At 35.8% G+C, this 19783-nt stretch overlaps 1 protein-coding gene across 2 annotated transcripts in view; it reads left to right on the forward strand.

The window, feature by feature from the left end:
• rassf5 (Ras association domain family member 5) overlaps window positions 1-19783 on the forward strand; it is a 101075-nt gene that overhangs the window by 34116 nt on the left and 47176 nt on the right. For both annotated transcript variants that reach the window (XM_061984842.1, XM_061984843.1), the window contains exon 2: window positions 16589-16710. In XM_061984842.1, coding sequence (XP_061840826.1) covers window positions 16589-16710 — 122 coding nt within the window. The remainder of the gene's footprint in view (window positions 1-16588; window positions 16711-19783) is intronic.

The following is a 19783-nucleotide window of genomic DNA, read 5'->3' on the forward strand; positions in this document are numbered from 1 at the left end:
AAACTAAACCATCACAAAAAGTCACACATAACACAACCTGCTTAATTAACTTTGTAAATATTCATTAAAACATGGCAGAGGATTTATTTAACAAATATATTTGATACTTTTGGCTACTGTAACATTACACACAGTTTGAACAGTAACACCGTGTTTGAATATTTAATTAAATGATTATTGGACTTACCACTAGATGGACATAGATGTAATTTAGTTGTTTTTATTGTTTTAATGGCACTAACTCAGGGATATCCAAACTATGGCCCGTCAACATCTTCAATTTGGCCCATGAGACATGAGTTTAATATGGAGTATTACACATAGGAAGATTGCATTCATTTAAATAGTTTGACGATTTTGATGCTGCTATCATGTCGACATCTAGTGGACAACGTGAGTAATTCAGGTCAATGACCTTTAATAATTCCCCGGCTGTATGAGTGCGCAGTATTTACCTGTATGACCCAATGCACACAACCTTCCCTAGTCATGGTGCAACATTAAACCAACAGAAAAATTCACATAACACAACCTGCTTGATGAACGTTGTAGTTGTTATAAAAAAAATGTCCAATCACAGCACATAATTCAAAATTACACCCATTACAAAGCATGATGGGAAAAATGCAAAATACTCCACACTTGTCCATGTTTGCCGCATTTAAGCTGCTTGATATTTCTAAATTGATTACAGAACGTTAAGAAGGTCGTCACAGAAGTAAACAATGTAGGAGTCGAACTTTCACATACTCTTAATATCCAATTACAATAATTATTCGACAAAGTTTTTTTTAGCACAATGCGGTCCCCGAGTCAAAAGGTTTGCACACCCCTGCATGCAAATGTCATGGATCTGCTGTACAACAAATATGAGCTCACAACAAGCAGAGCGAGTAATGGTCAATGATAAAAAGAAGGAACAGTAAAATGATGACTCGGCTGTTGGAGTGGAAACTTCCACAGATGACGGACCACAACACCATGTGCAAAGTGCAGGGAAACTCCTAAAAGACTGAAAGAAGCTTTGAAACTTGAGCTAAGTAGAGGAGAGCAGAACTGGTCTTTGTGTGTTTAATGTCAACTTTCTTCCGCATTCAATCTCTTGTTTGTGCAACAACCGTGCTTTCCCCGCAACCCCCACGAAACTACCATACTAGTTTCTCACACTCAGACCCACAACACACATTAATGTATATTAGTAACCTATCATTTCAAACAGGTACATTTCCAAACAAAATGAAAATAGCTAAAGTTGCACCAATTTACAAGACTGGCGACAAACATCAATTTACAAACTATAGACCTGTTTCCTTACTTCCACAATTTTCTAAAATCATTGAAAAACTGTTCAATAACAGATTAGAGAGTTTCATAAATAAAAATAGAATACTCGAAGAAAATCAATATGGATACAGAGCTAATGTTTCAACTTCGATGGCTTTAATTGAAATTACAGAAGAAATTACCAATGCTATAGATAATAAAAAATGTGCGGCAGCAGTTTTTATGGATCTAACTAAAGCATTTGACACAATTAATCACAATATTTTAATCAAAAAACTAGAACGATATGGCATCAGAGGGTTAGTCTTAAACTGGATAAGAAGTTATCTAATGAACAGGAAACAATACGTGAAGGTAGGCGAACACACCTCTACAACGCTAAATATATCCTGTGGTGTACCTCAGGGATCAATACTAGGACCTAAATTATTCAATCTATATATAAATGACATTTGTAAAGTTACAAAAGATTTAAAGTTAGTATTATTTGCGGATGATACAACAGCGTTTTGTTCAGGAGAATACACAGAAGATACTACAAATAATAACAGAAGAAATTAACAAATTAAAAAGATGGTTTGACAAAAACAGACTATCGTTGAATCTCAGTAAAACTAAAATAATGCTATTTGGTAACAGTAGAAGAGAAAGTCAAACACAAATACAAATAGACGGAATAGAAATTGAAAGAGTAAATGAAACCAAATTTCTAGGTATAATGATTGATGATAAATTGAACTGGAAATCTCACGTAAAAAATATACAACATAAAGTAGCAAGAAACACGTCAATAATGAATAAAGCAAAACATGTTCTAGACAAAAAATCACTTCATATTCTCTACTGCTCACTAGTGTTACCATATCTGAGTTATTGTGCAGAAATATGGGGAAATAATTACAAAAGTACACTTCATTCATTAACGGTGTTACAAAAAAGATCAGTTAGAATAATACATAATGTTGGATATAGAGAACACACAAATCCTTTATTTATTGAATCAAAGATTCTGAAATTCTACGACATAGTGAATTTGCAAACAGCTAAAATTATACACAAAGCAAACTATAACCTGCTACCCAAGAATATACAACAATTCTTCTCAAAAAAAGAGGAGAAATATAATCTTAGAGAGAAATGTAATTTAAAACATTTGTATGCACGTACAACACTTAAGACCTTCAGTATATCAGTATGTGGAATTAAATTATGGAATGGATTAAGCAAAGCAATCAAACAATGTACTAATATGATCCACTTCAAGAAACTCTTCAAACTTAAAGTGTTTACAAAGTACAAAGAAGAAGAACCATGATAAACATTCTGAATTTATTTAACTCATCCATTCTTTCATTCTTTCACTCACAAAATAATCTTACTTATCTCAACATATGAAATGTAACTTACTTCACCAATTATTATTTATTTACTTATTTTATTGTGATTACTTATGGAGTATATTGTGAATAAATTGAGAACAGGAAGTGAACAAAAGTTTTAGCAACTGTCATGTAAAAGAAAAGGGGTAGGATTAAATAAGCTTTGCTTCTTCCTACTCCTTTTCGAACATGTTGAAAAGAGAAACTGGAGATTGTGATGTATCATGTTGTATACTTGCATGTTCGAAATAAACTCAAACTCAAACTCAAACTCAAACACTGACATGTCACACCAAACACATTCACATAGAAAAATGTATATTTTTTAAGTATATATATTTTTTAATTGTTATAAATATGAATTAAGAAATCGATTTTTGTTGACATCAATGCAACATTCTGACCAAAGCTCCACCATTCCATGTCATGTAGACCACAAGGAAGTGTTTACATGTAGGAAAAAAAACATCTTAATCTGAACCCTTCACGTTTTAATACAAAATATATACAATTATGTTCACGTTTTGACAAAACAAGCTTGTTTGTTTCCGTTTAAATAAGCTCTGAAAATAAACCCAAATATTAGGGATTTTGGACATTTTCATTTTGTAAATAGCTCTCTGAGGAAAAAGTGTGTCTACGCTTCAAATATATTTCCAAGTTGTACATTTACACAGTCAATCGCTATATTATTTATTCAATCATACAGCAATGCTCTCTTGGCTACTAAAGCAAATGTTGATTACATCCAGCTAATTAATAATGGCTGATATCCATTGTTTAGCATAAAGCGGCTGTATCTTCTCATCAGTGTGGGAATATTGTGGACGAGTGGCACATTGTGACACGCTGCCTGAAGGGCGTTTACGAGAAAAGGAGAATGTTTTCCTGACTTCTCTCATCGTTAATGATGCTCCTCCCAAGGTTGCTGCTGAATCAGCCAACAACAACCTGACCCCTCTGTTTGGTATCATCACTGCAGCTTGTGTGCACTACCCTCTTCCAAACGGGGGCAGCAGACACTAATGTCTGTGATCTGTAGAATAATAAAATCGCCTGCTGGAAAGTGAGTATATCATGTCAATCTTCTCTCCGGTTGCTTGGATGATCCTTTCAAAAAGTCACAGAGGCAGGAAAGGAGTTCCTCGCTTCCTTATGCTGACCTCTGAATGGTGAGCAGAGCACCGCTTATCTGCGCTCTCCTCCGTCCTCCGCACGCCCCTGCTGCATCCTCCGTCACACACCCACTCGCGTCACGTGCATACAGGAAGTGCAGTCACTCATCCAAAGTGGTCGTACCATTCAGCAACCAACTCATGCCTCCTACTAAAGGAGGCATTCATTTAACCTTACCTTACTAGTTTGTGACAGAAGATGCTGTTGCCATGGTTACGTGCATCAGTAACCATCAGACAAGACATCTTAAAGGGGACCAATGATGATTTTAATTTACATTTAAAACACTTTCTTGTGGTCTAAATCAGCGGTTTTTGACCTCGGGGCCCAAGTTTTCCACTACAGAGGGGCCCCCTCAAATTTTAACTCTGAATTAGTTATCTTACTCTTGATTTTAACCACATTCATTAATCATATTTAACCCACTTACAGTTTACAATGATATGAAAGCATGCGTTACTCACAAAAATAGTGTATTTATTCTGATGAGGACAAAAACAAAAAAAAACAATATAATTGTATGTACAAATGTTTTTGGTTGTTCAATATACAAAACCCAAAACCAGTGAAGTTGGCACGTTGTGTAAATGGTAAATAAAAACAGAATACAATGATTTGCAAATCCTTTTCAACTTATATTCAATTGAATAGACTGCAAAGACAAGATATTTAATGTTCCAACTGAGAAACTTGTTTTTTTTTGCAAATAATCATTAACACACATTGCAAAAACGTTGGCACAGGGGCATTTTTACCACTGTGTTACATGGCTTTTCCTTTATTTACTCAGTAAACGTTTGGGAACTGAGGAGACCAATTTTTGAAGCTTTTATGGTGGAATTCTTTCCCATTCTTGCTTGATGTTCAACAGTCCGGGCGGGGTATCCGTTGTGGTATTTTAGGCTTCATAATGTGCCACACATTTTCAGTGGGAGACAGGTCTGGATTACAGGCAGGCCAGTCTAGTACCCGCACTCTTTTACTATGAAGCCACGCTGTTGTAACACGTGCAGAATGTGGCTTGGCATTGTCCTGCTGAAATAAGCAGGGGTGTCCATGGTAACGTTGCTTGGATGGCAACATATGTTGCTCCAAAACCTGTATGTACCTTTCAGCATTAATGGTGCCTTCACAGATGTGTAAGTTACCCATGCCTTGGGCACTAATACACCCCCATACCATCACAGATGCTGTATTTTGAATTTGATGCTTAGAACATAGACCACAGAACACTTTTCCACTTTGCATCAGTCAATCTTAGATGAGCTCGGGCCCAGCGAAGCCGGTGGCGTTTCTGGGTGTCGTTGATAAATGGCTTTCGCTTTACATAGTAGAGTTTTAACTTGCACTTGCAGATGTAGCGACCAACTGTAGTTACTATTGGTTTTTTAAAGTGTTCCTGAGCCCATATGGTGATATCCTTTATACACTGATGATTTTTGATGCAGTACCGCCTGAGGGATTGAAAGTCACAGGTTTACGTGCAGTGATTTCTCCAGATTCTCTGAACCTTTTGATGATATTACAGAGCGTAGATGGTGAAATCTCTAAATTCCTTTCAATAGCTCGTTGAGAAATGTTGTTTTTAAACAATTTGCTCATGCATTTGTTCACAAAGTGGTGACCCTTGCCCCATCCTTGTTTGTGAATGACTGAGCATTTCATGGAAGCTGCTTTTATACCCAAGAATGGCACCCACCTGTTCCCAATTAGCCTGTTCACCTGTGGGATGTTCCAAATAAGTGTTTGATGAGCATTTCTCAACTTTCTCAGTCCTTTTTGCCATTTGTGCCAGCTTTTTTGAAACATGTTGCAAATTCCAAATGAGCTAAGATTTGCAAAAAATAACAAAGTTTCTCAGGTCAAACTTTAAATATATTGTCTATGCAGTCTATTCAACTGAATATAAGTTGAAAAGGATTAGCAAATCACTGTATTCTGTTTTTATTTAACATTTACACAACATGCCAACTTCACTAGTTTTGGGTTTTGTATATTGAACAAACAAAAACATTTTCACATACAATTCTATTGGACTGAAATAAATAAAACACATTTGTAATGAATATTTGAATAAATGAATGAAAAGATGTTTATCTAAAATGTCAATAAAGATTAAGTACAAATTAAAATGTAAAATGTTTGATGTTGCCATTACTGCCACAGGTGGTGGAAAGTGTATTACAACCAAGTACCGCTATGGCCCATACGGACCACAGCTGAGAAACATGTATTTTGGCGGTCCTCTCGGGGGCGCTCACAGCCCAGCTTTGGTTAAGAAACATGGGTGTAGAAATGATGTGTTGGAAATGCAAAATGTTGCTCTCCAGCTTTTCAGTTTTTTGAGTCTGTCTGCAAGATGTTTGATTCTGGAGGCGTTCCCGGATTGCACCCCCTCCAAAAGTAATAATTTATCTTTTGGAAATTTACACAGTTTAAATATATCTCGCAGTTGTTACTGCTATTGTTTCCCCCAGACACAGTCGAAAATAAACGTCATAAACGTTATATAGATTCACCCGGTCACAACATTATTTACACCTTCCACAGTGTCCGATGGATTCACAGCATTTGTGTCACTGCATGTCACACGTCAGTGTTATGTGCAAATGATATATATATGAACATAATAGCTTATCCTAACCTTTTTTGTGTTTCCTCATATGTCTAATGTCCAAATAAGGACATCCACCTTGCTGTGATATCACAATATCGCCACACTGCAAAACCCCGCGAACTGAGGCATCTATAACTGCATGCTTGCTCACGCCAAAATACACAAACCTTATGGTTTGATGCTTAGGGATGGTTTAACACGAGTATCTAACATTGTAGAAACAACAAAAATCATCACGTGACTCATTTAAACTTTGTTTATTTCATGAGTTGAAAAATAAACGGTTGTAAGTTGTAGTGTTGCCCCCACATTTATCTTTGCTCGCATGTTTTTCTTCTTCCTTTTGCATGGATTGTGTGACTAGAGGTGTGAGATATGAAGCTGAGAGTTTCTGGAAGAGCCTGCAGCACACAACAAAGTCTGTGAGGCACAAACACAACAACAATGTTTATTTTGGGGACCTAACAGGCACAGAATGTAAAACTGTGCTGTTCTTGCTGAGCGCTAAACCACACTTGGCCATACCAGGACTGCAATTGGTACCGTATGGTACCGTATATATATATATATATATATATATATATATATATATATATATATATATATGATAGATAGATATACACACACACATATATATATATATAGAGAGATAGATAGATAGATATACACAGACACATATATATATATATATATATATATATATATATAGATATATAAATATATATATATACATTCATATATATATAGCTGTGTGTATATATATAGATGTATGTATGTATGTATGTATGTATGCATAATATAAATGTATATATATATGTATGTATGTATGTGTGTGTGTGTGTGTGTGTGTGTGTGTATATATATATATATATATATATATATATATATATATATATATATATATATATATATGTGTATATATATATATATATATATATATATATATATGTATATATGTATATGTGTATATATACATGTGTATATACAGTGTTTCCCCCAGAAAATGTGTTAGTTAAGGTGGTGTCTCTCCAGGGGGAGGAGGCGTCGCAGGACGGGGAAGGGGGAACAGTGTAACTCGGCATGTCACCATCACGTCTCCACCTCATCGCTTGATGTTAGTTGGTCTTGATGTTAGTTTGTCTAAATTGTCAGACGATCACTTCTCTGATGTCTCCATCATGTTCAGAAGTCTCTTCTTTATCTGGACATCTTCTACTGCATTCAGCAACTTTGTCTCCATTGGAAGTTTTCGTTTTGGTCTGTCGTGCTTGTGGCTGTTGAGTTTTGCCTAGTGAAAAAAAAAAACATTTTTATAAGGATTCTTACAAAATTATATTTAATAATCATGAATACATTATTTGGGATAAACCCACTTTAGCACAGGTGTAAGATAGTGACATGTTATTTACAACATATCAAGTTGCCCTCAACATTGTCGGGAAACAATGAGTGTCAATAAAGCACTTCGAGGTATTTTAATTTTGACAGAAAAAAAAAACATTTAAAGGGGAACATTATCACAATTTCAGAAGGGTTAAAACCATTAAAAATTAGTTCCCAGTGGCTTATTTTATTTTTCGAAGTTTTTTTCAAAGTTTTACCCATCACGCAATATCCCTAAAAAAAGCTTCAAAGTGCCTGATTTTAACCATTGTTATATACACCCGTCCATTTTCCTGTGACGTCACATAGTGATGCCAACACAAACAAACATGGCGGTTAGAACAGCAAGATATAGCGACATTAGCTCGGATTCAGACTCGGATTTCAGCGGCTTAAGCGATTCAACAGATTACGCATGTATTGAAACGGATGGTTGTAGTGTGGAGGCAGGTAGCGAAAACGAAATTGAAGAAGAAACTGAAGCTATTGAGCCATATCGGTTTGAACCGTATGCAAGCGAAACCGATGAAAACGACACGACAGCCAGCGACACGGGAGAAAGCGAGGACGAATTCGGCGATCGCCTTCTAACCAACGATTGGTATGTGTTTGTTTGGCATTAAAGGAAACTAACAACTATGAACTAGGTTTACAGCATATGAAATACATTTGGCAACAACATGCACTTTGAGAGTGCAGACAGCTCATTTCAGGCGCGCTAAGAACATATATTTTTCCACGATTTCAGCACTCAGGTTTACCATACCTAAATAGACACAAAATACTGCATTACACAAGACTACCCGAATGTACTCGAATGATTGAACAAAATAAATGTTTTTAAGCTAAATTATTGGTAAACACAGTTTATGTATAATAATTTACGTAAAACCGCGAGTAATGAATAAAGTTTTCATCAATTAATATATTGTGTAGACATACCCTCATCCGCTCTCTTTTCCTGAAAGCTGATCTTTCCAGTTTTGGAGTTGATGTCAGCATCTGCTTTGAGTGTCGCAGGATATCCACACATTCTTGCCATCTCTGTCGTAGCATAGCTTTCGTCGGTAAAGTGTGCGGAACAAACGACTGACCATTTCGTCGGCTTTCCCCACAGCCTCGTATTTTGAACAAATTTCGTCCAATTTCTTGCCACTTTCGCATCTTTGGGCCACTGGTACAACTTGAATCCGTCCCTGTTCGTGTTGTTACACCCTCCGACAACACACCGACGAAAGTGAGAAAATGGCGGATTGCTTCCCGATGTGACGTCACAACGTGACGTCATCGCTCCAAGAGCGAATAATAGAAAGGCGTTTATTTCGCCAAAATTCACCCATTTAGAGTTCGGAAATCGGTTAAAAAAATATTTGGTCTTTTTCTGCAACATCAAGGTATATATTGACGCTTACATAGGTCTGGTGATAATGTTCCCCTTTAATGCAACTGCAGTTTTAGTTAACTCAATATTATTTATTACAAGAAACTACTCAAAACATTTTTAATACAACTCTATTTAAATACATCTAAAACAGCTGTACTTTAATATATGCTTGCCATCTTGACCTCTGATTCCAAAGCTAAAAGGCAGGTATACAAAATATATCTGCCTTTTAACAATATTACTTCCTAGCAATGAAGTTAGCGCCCACTAGAGATGCGCGGTTTGCGGACACAACCGCGGAGTCCGCGGATTATCCGCGGATCAGGCGGATGAAATTAAAAAAAAAAAGATTTTATCCGCTCGCGGGTCGGGTCGGGCGGATTAATTAGATATATTTTATTTATTTATTTATTATTTTTTTTTTTGCGGGTGGCAGTTAAACCAATTCGGAAATATATATACATAGTTAAATGTTGTTACCCACATACGAAAAACGAGCAGGCACCTGCTGCATATGCCACAACAGAAGAAAAAAAAAGAAAAGAGATGGACACTTTTACGGAGCGGAGAAGGGACGCCTCGCCGGGGTCCGGGACCGAGGCCCCTTCCCCCGAGAGGGCCCCACCGGGAGCCGTAGCTGAGGCGATCCGCGAGAAGGGCCCGACGCACGTCCAGGGTCACTACCGCGCCCACCGCACCGACACCCCGCCTCGTCCGCTTTCGCCGCGGCCGGCGTCACGCGCAGCAGGTAAGCAGCTTACCTGCCCGCCACCCCCGTGGCCGGGGGCTCGTAACATGGGTCACCCCGCGCGCTCCGCCCGCGCAGCTTACCTGCTTGCCACCCATGTTGCCGGGGGCGCGTAACAGGGGTCACTCCGCGCGCAGTGCGCTCACGAAAGGGGTGGGGCTCACCCTGGTTGATATAGAGAGCAGGACGGTGGCCATGGAAGTCGGAACCCGCTAAGGAGTGTGTAACAACCCACCTGCCGAATCAACTAGCCCTGAAAATGGATGGCGCTGGAGCGTGGGCCCATACCCGGCCGTCGCCGGCAGCGAGACGCGCTTGGAGGTGCGCTCAGCGCGGCTCCCATATGATTGCCCACTGGTGTGCGTCTGGGTCGTGACAGCGTGGCACGCGAATGTCTGTGCATTGGATCAGTCTCCTTTCTTTAACAGGCAAAAGCTTTATAACCTCACCATACCTGCCAACTTTTAAATCAGAAAAACCTAGTAGCCAGGGTCCAAGGGCCGCAGGCCCCGGTAGGTCCAGGACAAAGTCCTGGTGGAGGGTTCAGGGCTTCGCCCCCCGACGCAAAATGATTATTAGCATTCAGACAGGTTAAAATGTTGCTAAAACCATCACTTTTCTATCAGTCACAGTGACTTTTCAAAACAAAAATATTACAGCAAAAATCATATGGGTTGATTGACATGTTTATTCTGTAAGCTAACTTCAATAGTTTGAAATTATTTTGACAGTTAATGCCAGTTATCCTGTCAACCTTTCACAAGACTTCAATTTGTTAATTGAAAGTATAAATAGTATAAACACTTTTAACAGTATGTCGTGCTGTGAAATACAGCCGACAGGATTGCCCATGCATGGTGCAGGAGAACAAAGGACTTCTTTCATTTAAGGTTTGTGATAAACCATCAAACTCATTCGTTAAAAGGACTCTATAGTAATATAAAGCGAATTTTTCTGGACATTATCATGCAAGAAAAGTTTATTTTTGGGATCACGATCACCGCGTAATGATTTTTAAAGGTTGCATTACATTATTAACTGTCCCATGTGATCAGCCAGTGCGATTGGAAGTCCATGCTCAATTATTGCCTCCGTAAATAAAACTTCGGCATTTATCACATCCAAAGAATCTGTTTGGGCGACGAAAAACGTTGAAAGTTTTCCACTTGTATCGCTAGCAACGGCATTAGACTTGTGTTTTTTTGTCCCAACGTGGTCTTTTACATCGCTAATTCCTCCGTGTCCGATCGAAAAATCTTGTCTGCACAAGGTGCAATTCGCGTAGTTTTCACCCTTTTTTTTTTTTTAAATTAATATTAGATATATAACAACGGGCGGATGGCGGGCGGGTGCAGTTCTGATCAAACGTTACATCGGGTGGATGGCGGATGGTTGACGACTTTCTGACGCGGTTGCGGATGAAATAATTGCCTATCCGCGCATCTCTAGCGCCCACATACCTGAAGTAGAGCTCTTCTCTCTTTCACCACAGAAGATTGTGGATTGCTCCCATTGGAATCTTGCTGCTCTTGTACATCATTGGGCATATCTTTGTCTGTGACCAGGCTGTCAAGGGTGAATGGAGAATCCCAACTCATGTGAGAGCTTGTGTCAATATCTGATGTTTCTATTCCAAATTGAATGGATGTAGTTGATGGAGAACCGCCCTCGATCTGCTGGTATTGTTGGAAGTACAGCAAAACAACTCTACCATAACCACTTCTTCCACCTGCGTCGACTGCTTGTCTGTACTTTCCACAAATCACTTTCAGTTTCGTGCCGATAGTTGTTTTTGTGATGTCGTCTTTCCGATAAAGACATTCCTCAGATGTCCCTCTAAGTCCGTACTGTTCACAAAATAGGGTAAGAATGTCACCATACTTGGATTAGCAAGTTTCCCAGTCAACATCTGTGGTCCTCTCCAAGGTTTCTCATAGTCATTCGCATTGACATCCCACTGAGTTGTGAGTTTTTCCTTGCCCTTTTGTGGGCTCTAAACCGAGGATGTCGTGGTGGCTTGTGCAGCCCTTTGAGACACTTGTGATTTAGGGCTATATAAATAAACATTGATTGATTGATTGATTGAATAATGCGGACACGTTTGTTACTGGATACTGTCTAATCCAATTCTGCCTTCGAGACTTTGTTTGTGTAAGTAATATACAATTATAACTATTTAATACTTGTTTATTGTGACAAATGTTTCAGGCTGCAATATTGTCAAAGGGCACCTATTATGTATGTCAAGCTTTTGTGCTGATGTATGCTTAGCTGTTGTGTAGCTGCTAGCGCTTAGTACCTTTTTTAAATGACTGGACAAAAATGCAAGAAAATACCAACTTTGTCTGCTTTTTGGAGGACATTTAAAATTAACTGCATGTCCAGCTTTGCACAAGTAGGACCGCTTGTATCGGAGATTTTAGACACAAGCCAATGTCATCTGTTCTTGCTTGTGTCAATCCGATACCAATATTGTATCGGGACACCCCTCTTCTTTACAGATGAGTACAATTTAAAATGTGGTTTGAAGTAATTTGAGTGCAGTTGTACATTATGTACACTATATTGCCAAAAGTATTTGGCCACCCATCCAAATGATCAGATTCGGGTGTCCTAAACACCAGACACAGGTGTATAAAATCACGCACTTAGGCATGGAGACTGTTTCTACAAACATTTGTGAAAGAATGGGCCGCTCTCAGTGATTCCCAGCGTGGAACTGTCATAGGATGCCACCTGTGCAACAAAACCAGTTGTAAAATTTCCTCGCTCCTAAATATTCCAAAGTCAACTGTCAGCTTTATTATAAGAAAAGTGAAGAGTTTGGGAACAACAGCAACTTAGCCTCCAAGTGGTAGGCCACGTAAACTGACATAGGGGTCAGCATAGTGCAAAGACTTTCTGCACAGTCAGTTGCTACAAAGCTCCAAACTTCATGTGACCTTCCAATTAGCCCACGTACAGTACACAGAGAGCTTCATGCAATGGGTTTCCATGGCCGAGCTGCTGCATCTAAGCCATACATCACCAAGTCCAATGCAAAGCGTTGGGTGCGGTGGTGTAAAGCACGTCCCCACTGGACTCTAGAGCAGTGATGAATCACGCTTTTCTATCTGGCAATCTGATGGATGAGTCTGGGTTTGAAAGTTGCCAGGAGAACGCTACATTTCGGACTGCATTGTGCCGAGTGTGAAATTTGGTGAATGGGGGAGTTATGGTGTGGGGTTGTTTTTCAGGAGTTGGGCTTGGTCCCTTAGTTCCAGTGAAAGGAACTTTGAATGCTCCAGGATACCAAAACATTTTGGACAATTCCATGCTCCCAACCTTGTGGGAACAGTTTGGAGCGGGCCCCTTCCTCTTCCAACATGACTGTGCACCAGTGCACAAAACAAGGTCCATAGAGACATGGATGACAGAGTCTGGTGTGGATGAACTTGACTGGCCTGCACAGAGTCCTGACCTGAACCCGATAGAACACCTTTGGGATGAATTAGAACGGAGACTCAGAGCCAGGCCTTCTCCACCAACATCAGTGTGTGACCTCACCAATGCGCTTTTGGAAGAATGGTGGAAAATTCCTATAAACACACTCTGCAACCTTGTGGACAGCCTTCCCAGAAGAGTTGAAGCTGTAATAGCTGCAAAAGGTGGACCGACATCATATTAAACCCTATGAGTTAGGAATGGGATGGCACTTCATGTTCATATGTGAGTCAAGGCAGGTGGCCAAATACTTTTGGCAATATAGTTTATGTCACTAATATATACTGTATATAACAGCTTCTTACACATTTTTCTTTGTGCAATTTCATCGACTGTACTTTGGGTGTAAGTGTGACATCCTCCACTAGATGGGGCTATTTTCCTAATTAAAGGGGAGGTTGTCAAATCGTGTCAATGAACCCTGCAAAGAATGTTTAGAAAAGCTAGCTGTACCTGTGGCAGACCATAAATAATGTCATTATAATCACTTAAATTGTGAACTATTTGGAATAGGGGGGTGGGATTAAATAAGTTATCTTCTTCCCACTCCTTTTCAGGCAAAACTGGACAATCATGCATTACATACTATACATTACCTTTTGCACTATATTAATTTATATTATTATGTGTTGTCAACTTTGTACTTTTTTGTTATTATTATTTTTTATGTCATTGCCTGAAATAAATAAATAAATGAAAAAAAAATGAAAAAAAAGAAATATTATTTAACATGCACGAGTATATTTTTAAATTAGATTAAATTGGATTAAATTAAATTAAATTGTAGGCCATTTGTAATATTATTGAACATGCACAGGTATATTTAGAAATAAAATAGAATTAATTAAATTAAAATACATTGAATTAAATTAAATTGTAGGCTATTTTAAATAGTATTGAACATATACAAGTATGTTTTGAAAGTAAATTGAATTAAATTAATTATATTATATTAACTTGTGGGCTATTTGGAATAGTATTTAACATGTGCAAGTATATTTTGAAATTAAATAAAAAATAATTAAATTAATTATATCGACTTAAATAGTGTTTTTAAAAAAAATATTTAACATGTACAAGTATATTTTGAAATTAAATTAAATTGAATTAAATTAAATTACAATGAATTAAATGATATTGTGGGCTTTTTTGAATGGTATTTACCATGTACAAGTATATTTTGAAATAAATTAAATTGTATTAAATTAAATTAAATTGTGGGCTTTTTTTAAATATTACTTAACATGTACAAGTATATTTTAAAACTAAATTGAATTAAATTAAATTACATTGAATTAAATTAAATTGTGGGCAATTTTAAATAGTATTGAACATGTACAATTATATTTTTAAATTAAATACAATTGAATTACATTTTATTGTATTTAATTAAATTAAATTGTGTTTTTTTTTTAAATATTATTTAACATGTACTAGTATATTTTGAAATGAAATTGAATTGAATTAAATTAAATTACATTGAATTAAATTCAATTGTGGGCTTTTTTGAATACTATTCAACATGTAAAAGTAAATTTTGAAATTAAATTAAATTGAATTAAATTAAATTACATTGAATTAAATTAAATTACATTGAATTAAATTAAATTACATTGAATTAAATTAAATTGTGGACTTTTTTGAATATTATTTAACATGTACAAGTATATTTTGAAATTAAATTGAATTAAATTAAATTACATTGAATTAAATTAAATGGTGGGCTATTTTAAATAGTATTGAACAACATGTACAAGTATATTTTGAAAGTCAATTGAATTAAATTAATTATGTTAAATTAAATTGTGGGCTATTTGGAATATTATTTAACATCCATCCATCCATCCATTTTCTACCGCTTATTCCCTTCGGGGTCGCGGGGGGCGCTGGAGCCTATCTCAGCTACAATCGGGCGGAAGGCGGGGTACACCCTGGACAAGTCGCCACCTCATCGCAGGGCCAACTCAGATAGCATGTGCAAGTATATTATGAAATTAAATTAAATTAAATTAAATTAAATGACATTAAATTAAATTAAATTGTGGGCTTTTTTTTTAAATACTATTCAACACGTAAAATTACATTTTGAAATTAAATTAAATTGAATTAAATTAAATTACATTGAATTAAATTAAATTACATTGAATTAAATTAAATTACATTGAATTAAATTAAAGTGTGGACTTTTTTGAACATTATTTAACATGTACAAGTATATTTTGAAATTAAATTGAATTAAATTCAATCGTGGGCTATTTATATAATATTGAACATGTACAAGTATATTTTGAAAGTCAATTGAATTGAAATTAATTATCCATCCATCCATCCATCCATCCATTTTCTACCGCTTGTCCCTTTTGGGGTCGTGTGGGGTGCTGGAGCCTATTTCAGCGGCATTTGGGCGGAAGGCGGAGTACACCCTGGACAAGTCACCACCTCATCACAAGGCCAACACAGATAGACAGACAACATTCACACTGGGCTATTTGGAATATTATTTAACATGTGCAAGTATATTTTTAAATTAAATTAAAATGAATTAAATGTATTATATTAACTTAAATAGTGGGATTTTTTTTAATGTTATTTAACATGTACAGGTATATTTTAAAATAGCCCTTTTGACAAATAATTTAACAGTACAAGTCTTTGTGAAAATGTAAGGCATATTATTTTTGAACTTATCTGACGCTAACAATAGTAATTTTTATAAATAATTCCTTTTATTTATCTGGATTTTCTCCACCCTGAATGATTCATTCACCCTTTAACATAGCTAAAGATATCTTAAAATTGGTATATTGCTTTGTTTTTCTTGAGCTGTGGCACCTTGTCCAAAGTCCTCTGGCACCCCCTAGTGGTGGTGTGCCTCCCTTTTTGACAACCACTGCAAGAGGAGCACTTTATTATTATTATTATTATTATTATTATATATTATTTCTATTTTCACATCTATTACTTTATTGTGCAATGTTTCTGTTGTTGCATCATGCTTTAAGCTTGTTTTGATCTTACTATTTGTATTTTAAACATGTGAAGCGCTTGGTGATATAAATAAAAAGTACTTATACTTCCAGTACCACTTCATAACACTCTAAATTATGTTTGTGGTGTGTTTGTGCATGCATCAGACTGCACCTACACCTGCCATCTGGAGTGTGAAAGACACATTCAGCTTGACTGCAACCAGAGGACCAAGGAGGCCAAAGAAACAACTTTTTCCAGAAGCCAACGCTCCACTGCGGAACAGAAAGTAAGCATTTTTGAGTAAGCAATTAGCAGTATGCCCTTTTTTAAATTGTGTATGCTCAATGAAATGTTGATGCCTGTCAGCATGTTCTAAAAATACAATGTAACAAGAAAACAAAAAAAATTTAACACAGGAGCAAAAATGGGGAGAAAAGCAAAGAAAAGTTGAAATACTGATGACACTTTGTGGAGGTTAATTTGTGTCTTTATTACAAAAGGTTTTTTTGACACTGAATTCATGTAACAAATTTTTTTGCGTTTGAATATTGTCAACTATATTTTTTTTACCTTAAATTATGCTGACAAATTCATTGGAAAAAAAAACGTGTTTAAAAGTTCAGTGTCACTCCAAAGTGCAGATTCTAACCAATAATTTCTATGGTTTTAAACACTGAATTTTTAAACACCCATTTTTTAATACAGAATTTCTCCACACAAAATTATTTTACAGTGAATTTTTTTACCCTGAATTTTTCCACACTAATTTTTTATAGACTGAATTTTTATACACAGATTTTTCAGCACTGAATTTTTTTACACTGAATTTTTCAGTACAGTTGTTTTATACACTGAACTTTTAAACACAGATTTTTTTTTACACAAAATGTTTAAACTCAGAATTTTTTTACATTAAATTATGCTGACAATTTCATTGAAAACGAAGTGTGTTTAAAAATGTTGTGTCACTCACAAGTGCAGATTCTAACCAATCATTTCTATAGTTTTCAGCACTGAATTTTTTAACACTGAATTTTTTAACACTGAATTTTTAAACACTGAATTTTTAAACACAAATGTTTTTTACAGTGAATTTTTTTAAACTGAACTTTTAAACGGTGATTTTTTTTTACCATTACTTTTTCAGCACATTTTTTTATACACATCATTTTAAATACAGATTTTTTTACACTGAATTTTTAAACACATAATTTTAAAATACGTATTTTGCTGACACATTTTTTTTCACTGAAATCGTCAGCATAATTTGATGTAAAAAAATCGGTTAGATAAATTCAGTGTCAAAAAAAGTTTTCATAATAAAGACACAAATGAATCTCCATACTACTTATATTCAAAAGAATACATTTTGTCACCTCTGACACAAGACTGGGATGCATACTGTGAGGTAGAGTAAACTTTCACAATAAAGTTACATAAATATGACAGTTGAATCAATCAGTCATTTTTAAGAATGTGCAAAGTGAGACAATAAAAGTACACAAAACTAACGGATGAGGACAATATGAAAAAGGTGACAACAAGGTAATACTAATTATAGTATATTAATGTCAAATACAAGATGTTGTAGTAGAAATGATGGAGCATGATGGGAAATATGAAAACACTATTTCCACACTTATCCATTTTAGCTGTTTATTATTTCTGATTGATAACAAAACTTTAAGGAGGTTGTCACGGAGTCAAACTACTATACTTTTAATGTCCAATTATATTAATTATTAATTATGCATCCATTATATATATATGTGTATATATATATATATATATGTATGTGTGGGAAAAAAAATCACAAGACTACTTCATCTCTACAGGCCCTGTTTCATGAGGGGTTCCCTCAATCATCAGGAGAAATCTCCTGATCATCAGGAGAAAATCTCCTGATGATTGAGAGAACCCCTCATGAAACAGGCCTGTAGAGATGAAGTAGTCTTGTGATTTTTTTCCCCACACATACATATATTGCGCTCTACTACGGTATCGAGCACTATTTTTTGGATAACCTTATTAAGACATATATATATATATATATATTTATACAGTCGTGGTCAAAAGTTTACATACACTTGTAAAGAACATAATGTCATGACTGTCTTGAGTTTCCAATAATTTCTACAACTCTTAATTTTTTGTGATAGAGTGATTGGAGCACATACTTGTTTGTCACAAAAAACATTCATGAAGTTTGGTTCTTTTATGAATTTATTATGGGTCTACTGAAAATGTGAGCAAATCTGCTGGGTCAAAAGTATACACACAGCAATGTTAATATTTTGTTACATGTCCCTTGGCAAGTTTCACTGCAATAAGGCGCTTTTGGTAGCCATCCACAAGCTTCTGGCAAGGTTGTCCTGAAGAAATTGGAGGTAATCCTCCTTTTTCATTGTCCCATTTGCTCTCTGTAAAGCACCAGTTCCATTGGCAGCAAAACAGGCCCAGAGCATAATACTACCACCATCATGCTTGATGGTAGGAATTGGTGTTCCTGGGATTAAAGACCTCTCCTTTTCTCCTCCAAACATATTGCTGGGTATTGTGGCCAAACAGATCAATATTTATTTCATCTGACATCACATGGACAAAGATAAGACCTTCTGGAGGAAAGTTCTGTAGCCAGATGAAACAAAAATTGAGCTGTTTGGCCATAATACCCAGCAATATGTTTGGAGGAGAAAAGGTGAGGCGCAGTTGGGTGTTCCAACAGGACAATGACCCCAAACACGTCAAAAGTGGTAAAGGAATGGCTAAATCAGCCTAGAATTAAGGTTTTAGAATGGCCTTCCCAAAGTCTTGACTTAAACGTGTGGACAATGCTGAAGAAACAAATCCATGTCAGAAAACACACAAATTTAGCTGAACTGCATCAATTTTGTCAAGAGGAGTGGTCAAAAATTGAAGCAGAAGCTTGTGGATGCCTACCAAAAGCGCCTTATTGCAGTGAAACTTGCCAAGGGACATGTAACCAAATATTAACATTGCTGTATGTATACTTCACTCTATCACAAAAAAGGAAGAGTTGTATGATGACATTATGTTCTTTACAAGTGTATGTAAACTTTTGACCATGACTGTATATATATATATATATATATATATATATATATATATATATATATATATATATATATATATATATATATATATATATATATGTATATGTATATATATGTATGTGTATATACGTGTACCCACATATTATTAACTTTTCACCCCATATATATATATATACATATGTATATATATATATATATATATATATATACATATATATATATATATATATATATATATATACATATATATATATATATATATATATATATATATATATATATATA

The sequence above is a fragment of the Nerophis lumbriciformis genome, linkage group LG23 (genome assembly GCF_033978685.3).
Source record: "Nerophis lumbriciformis linkage group LG23, RoL_Nlum_v2.1, whole genome shotgun sequence".
Lineage (NCBI taxonomy): Eukaryota > Metazoa > Chordata > Actinopteri > Syngnathiformes > Syngnathidae > Nerophis > Nerophis lumbriciformis.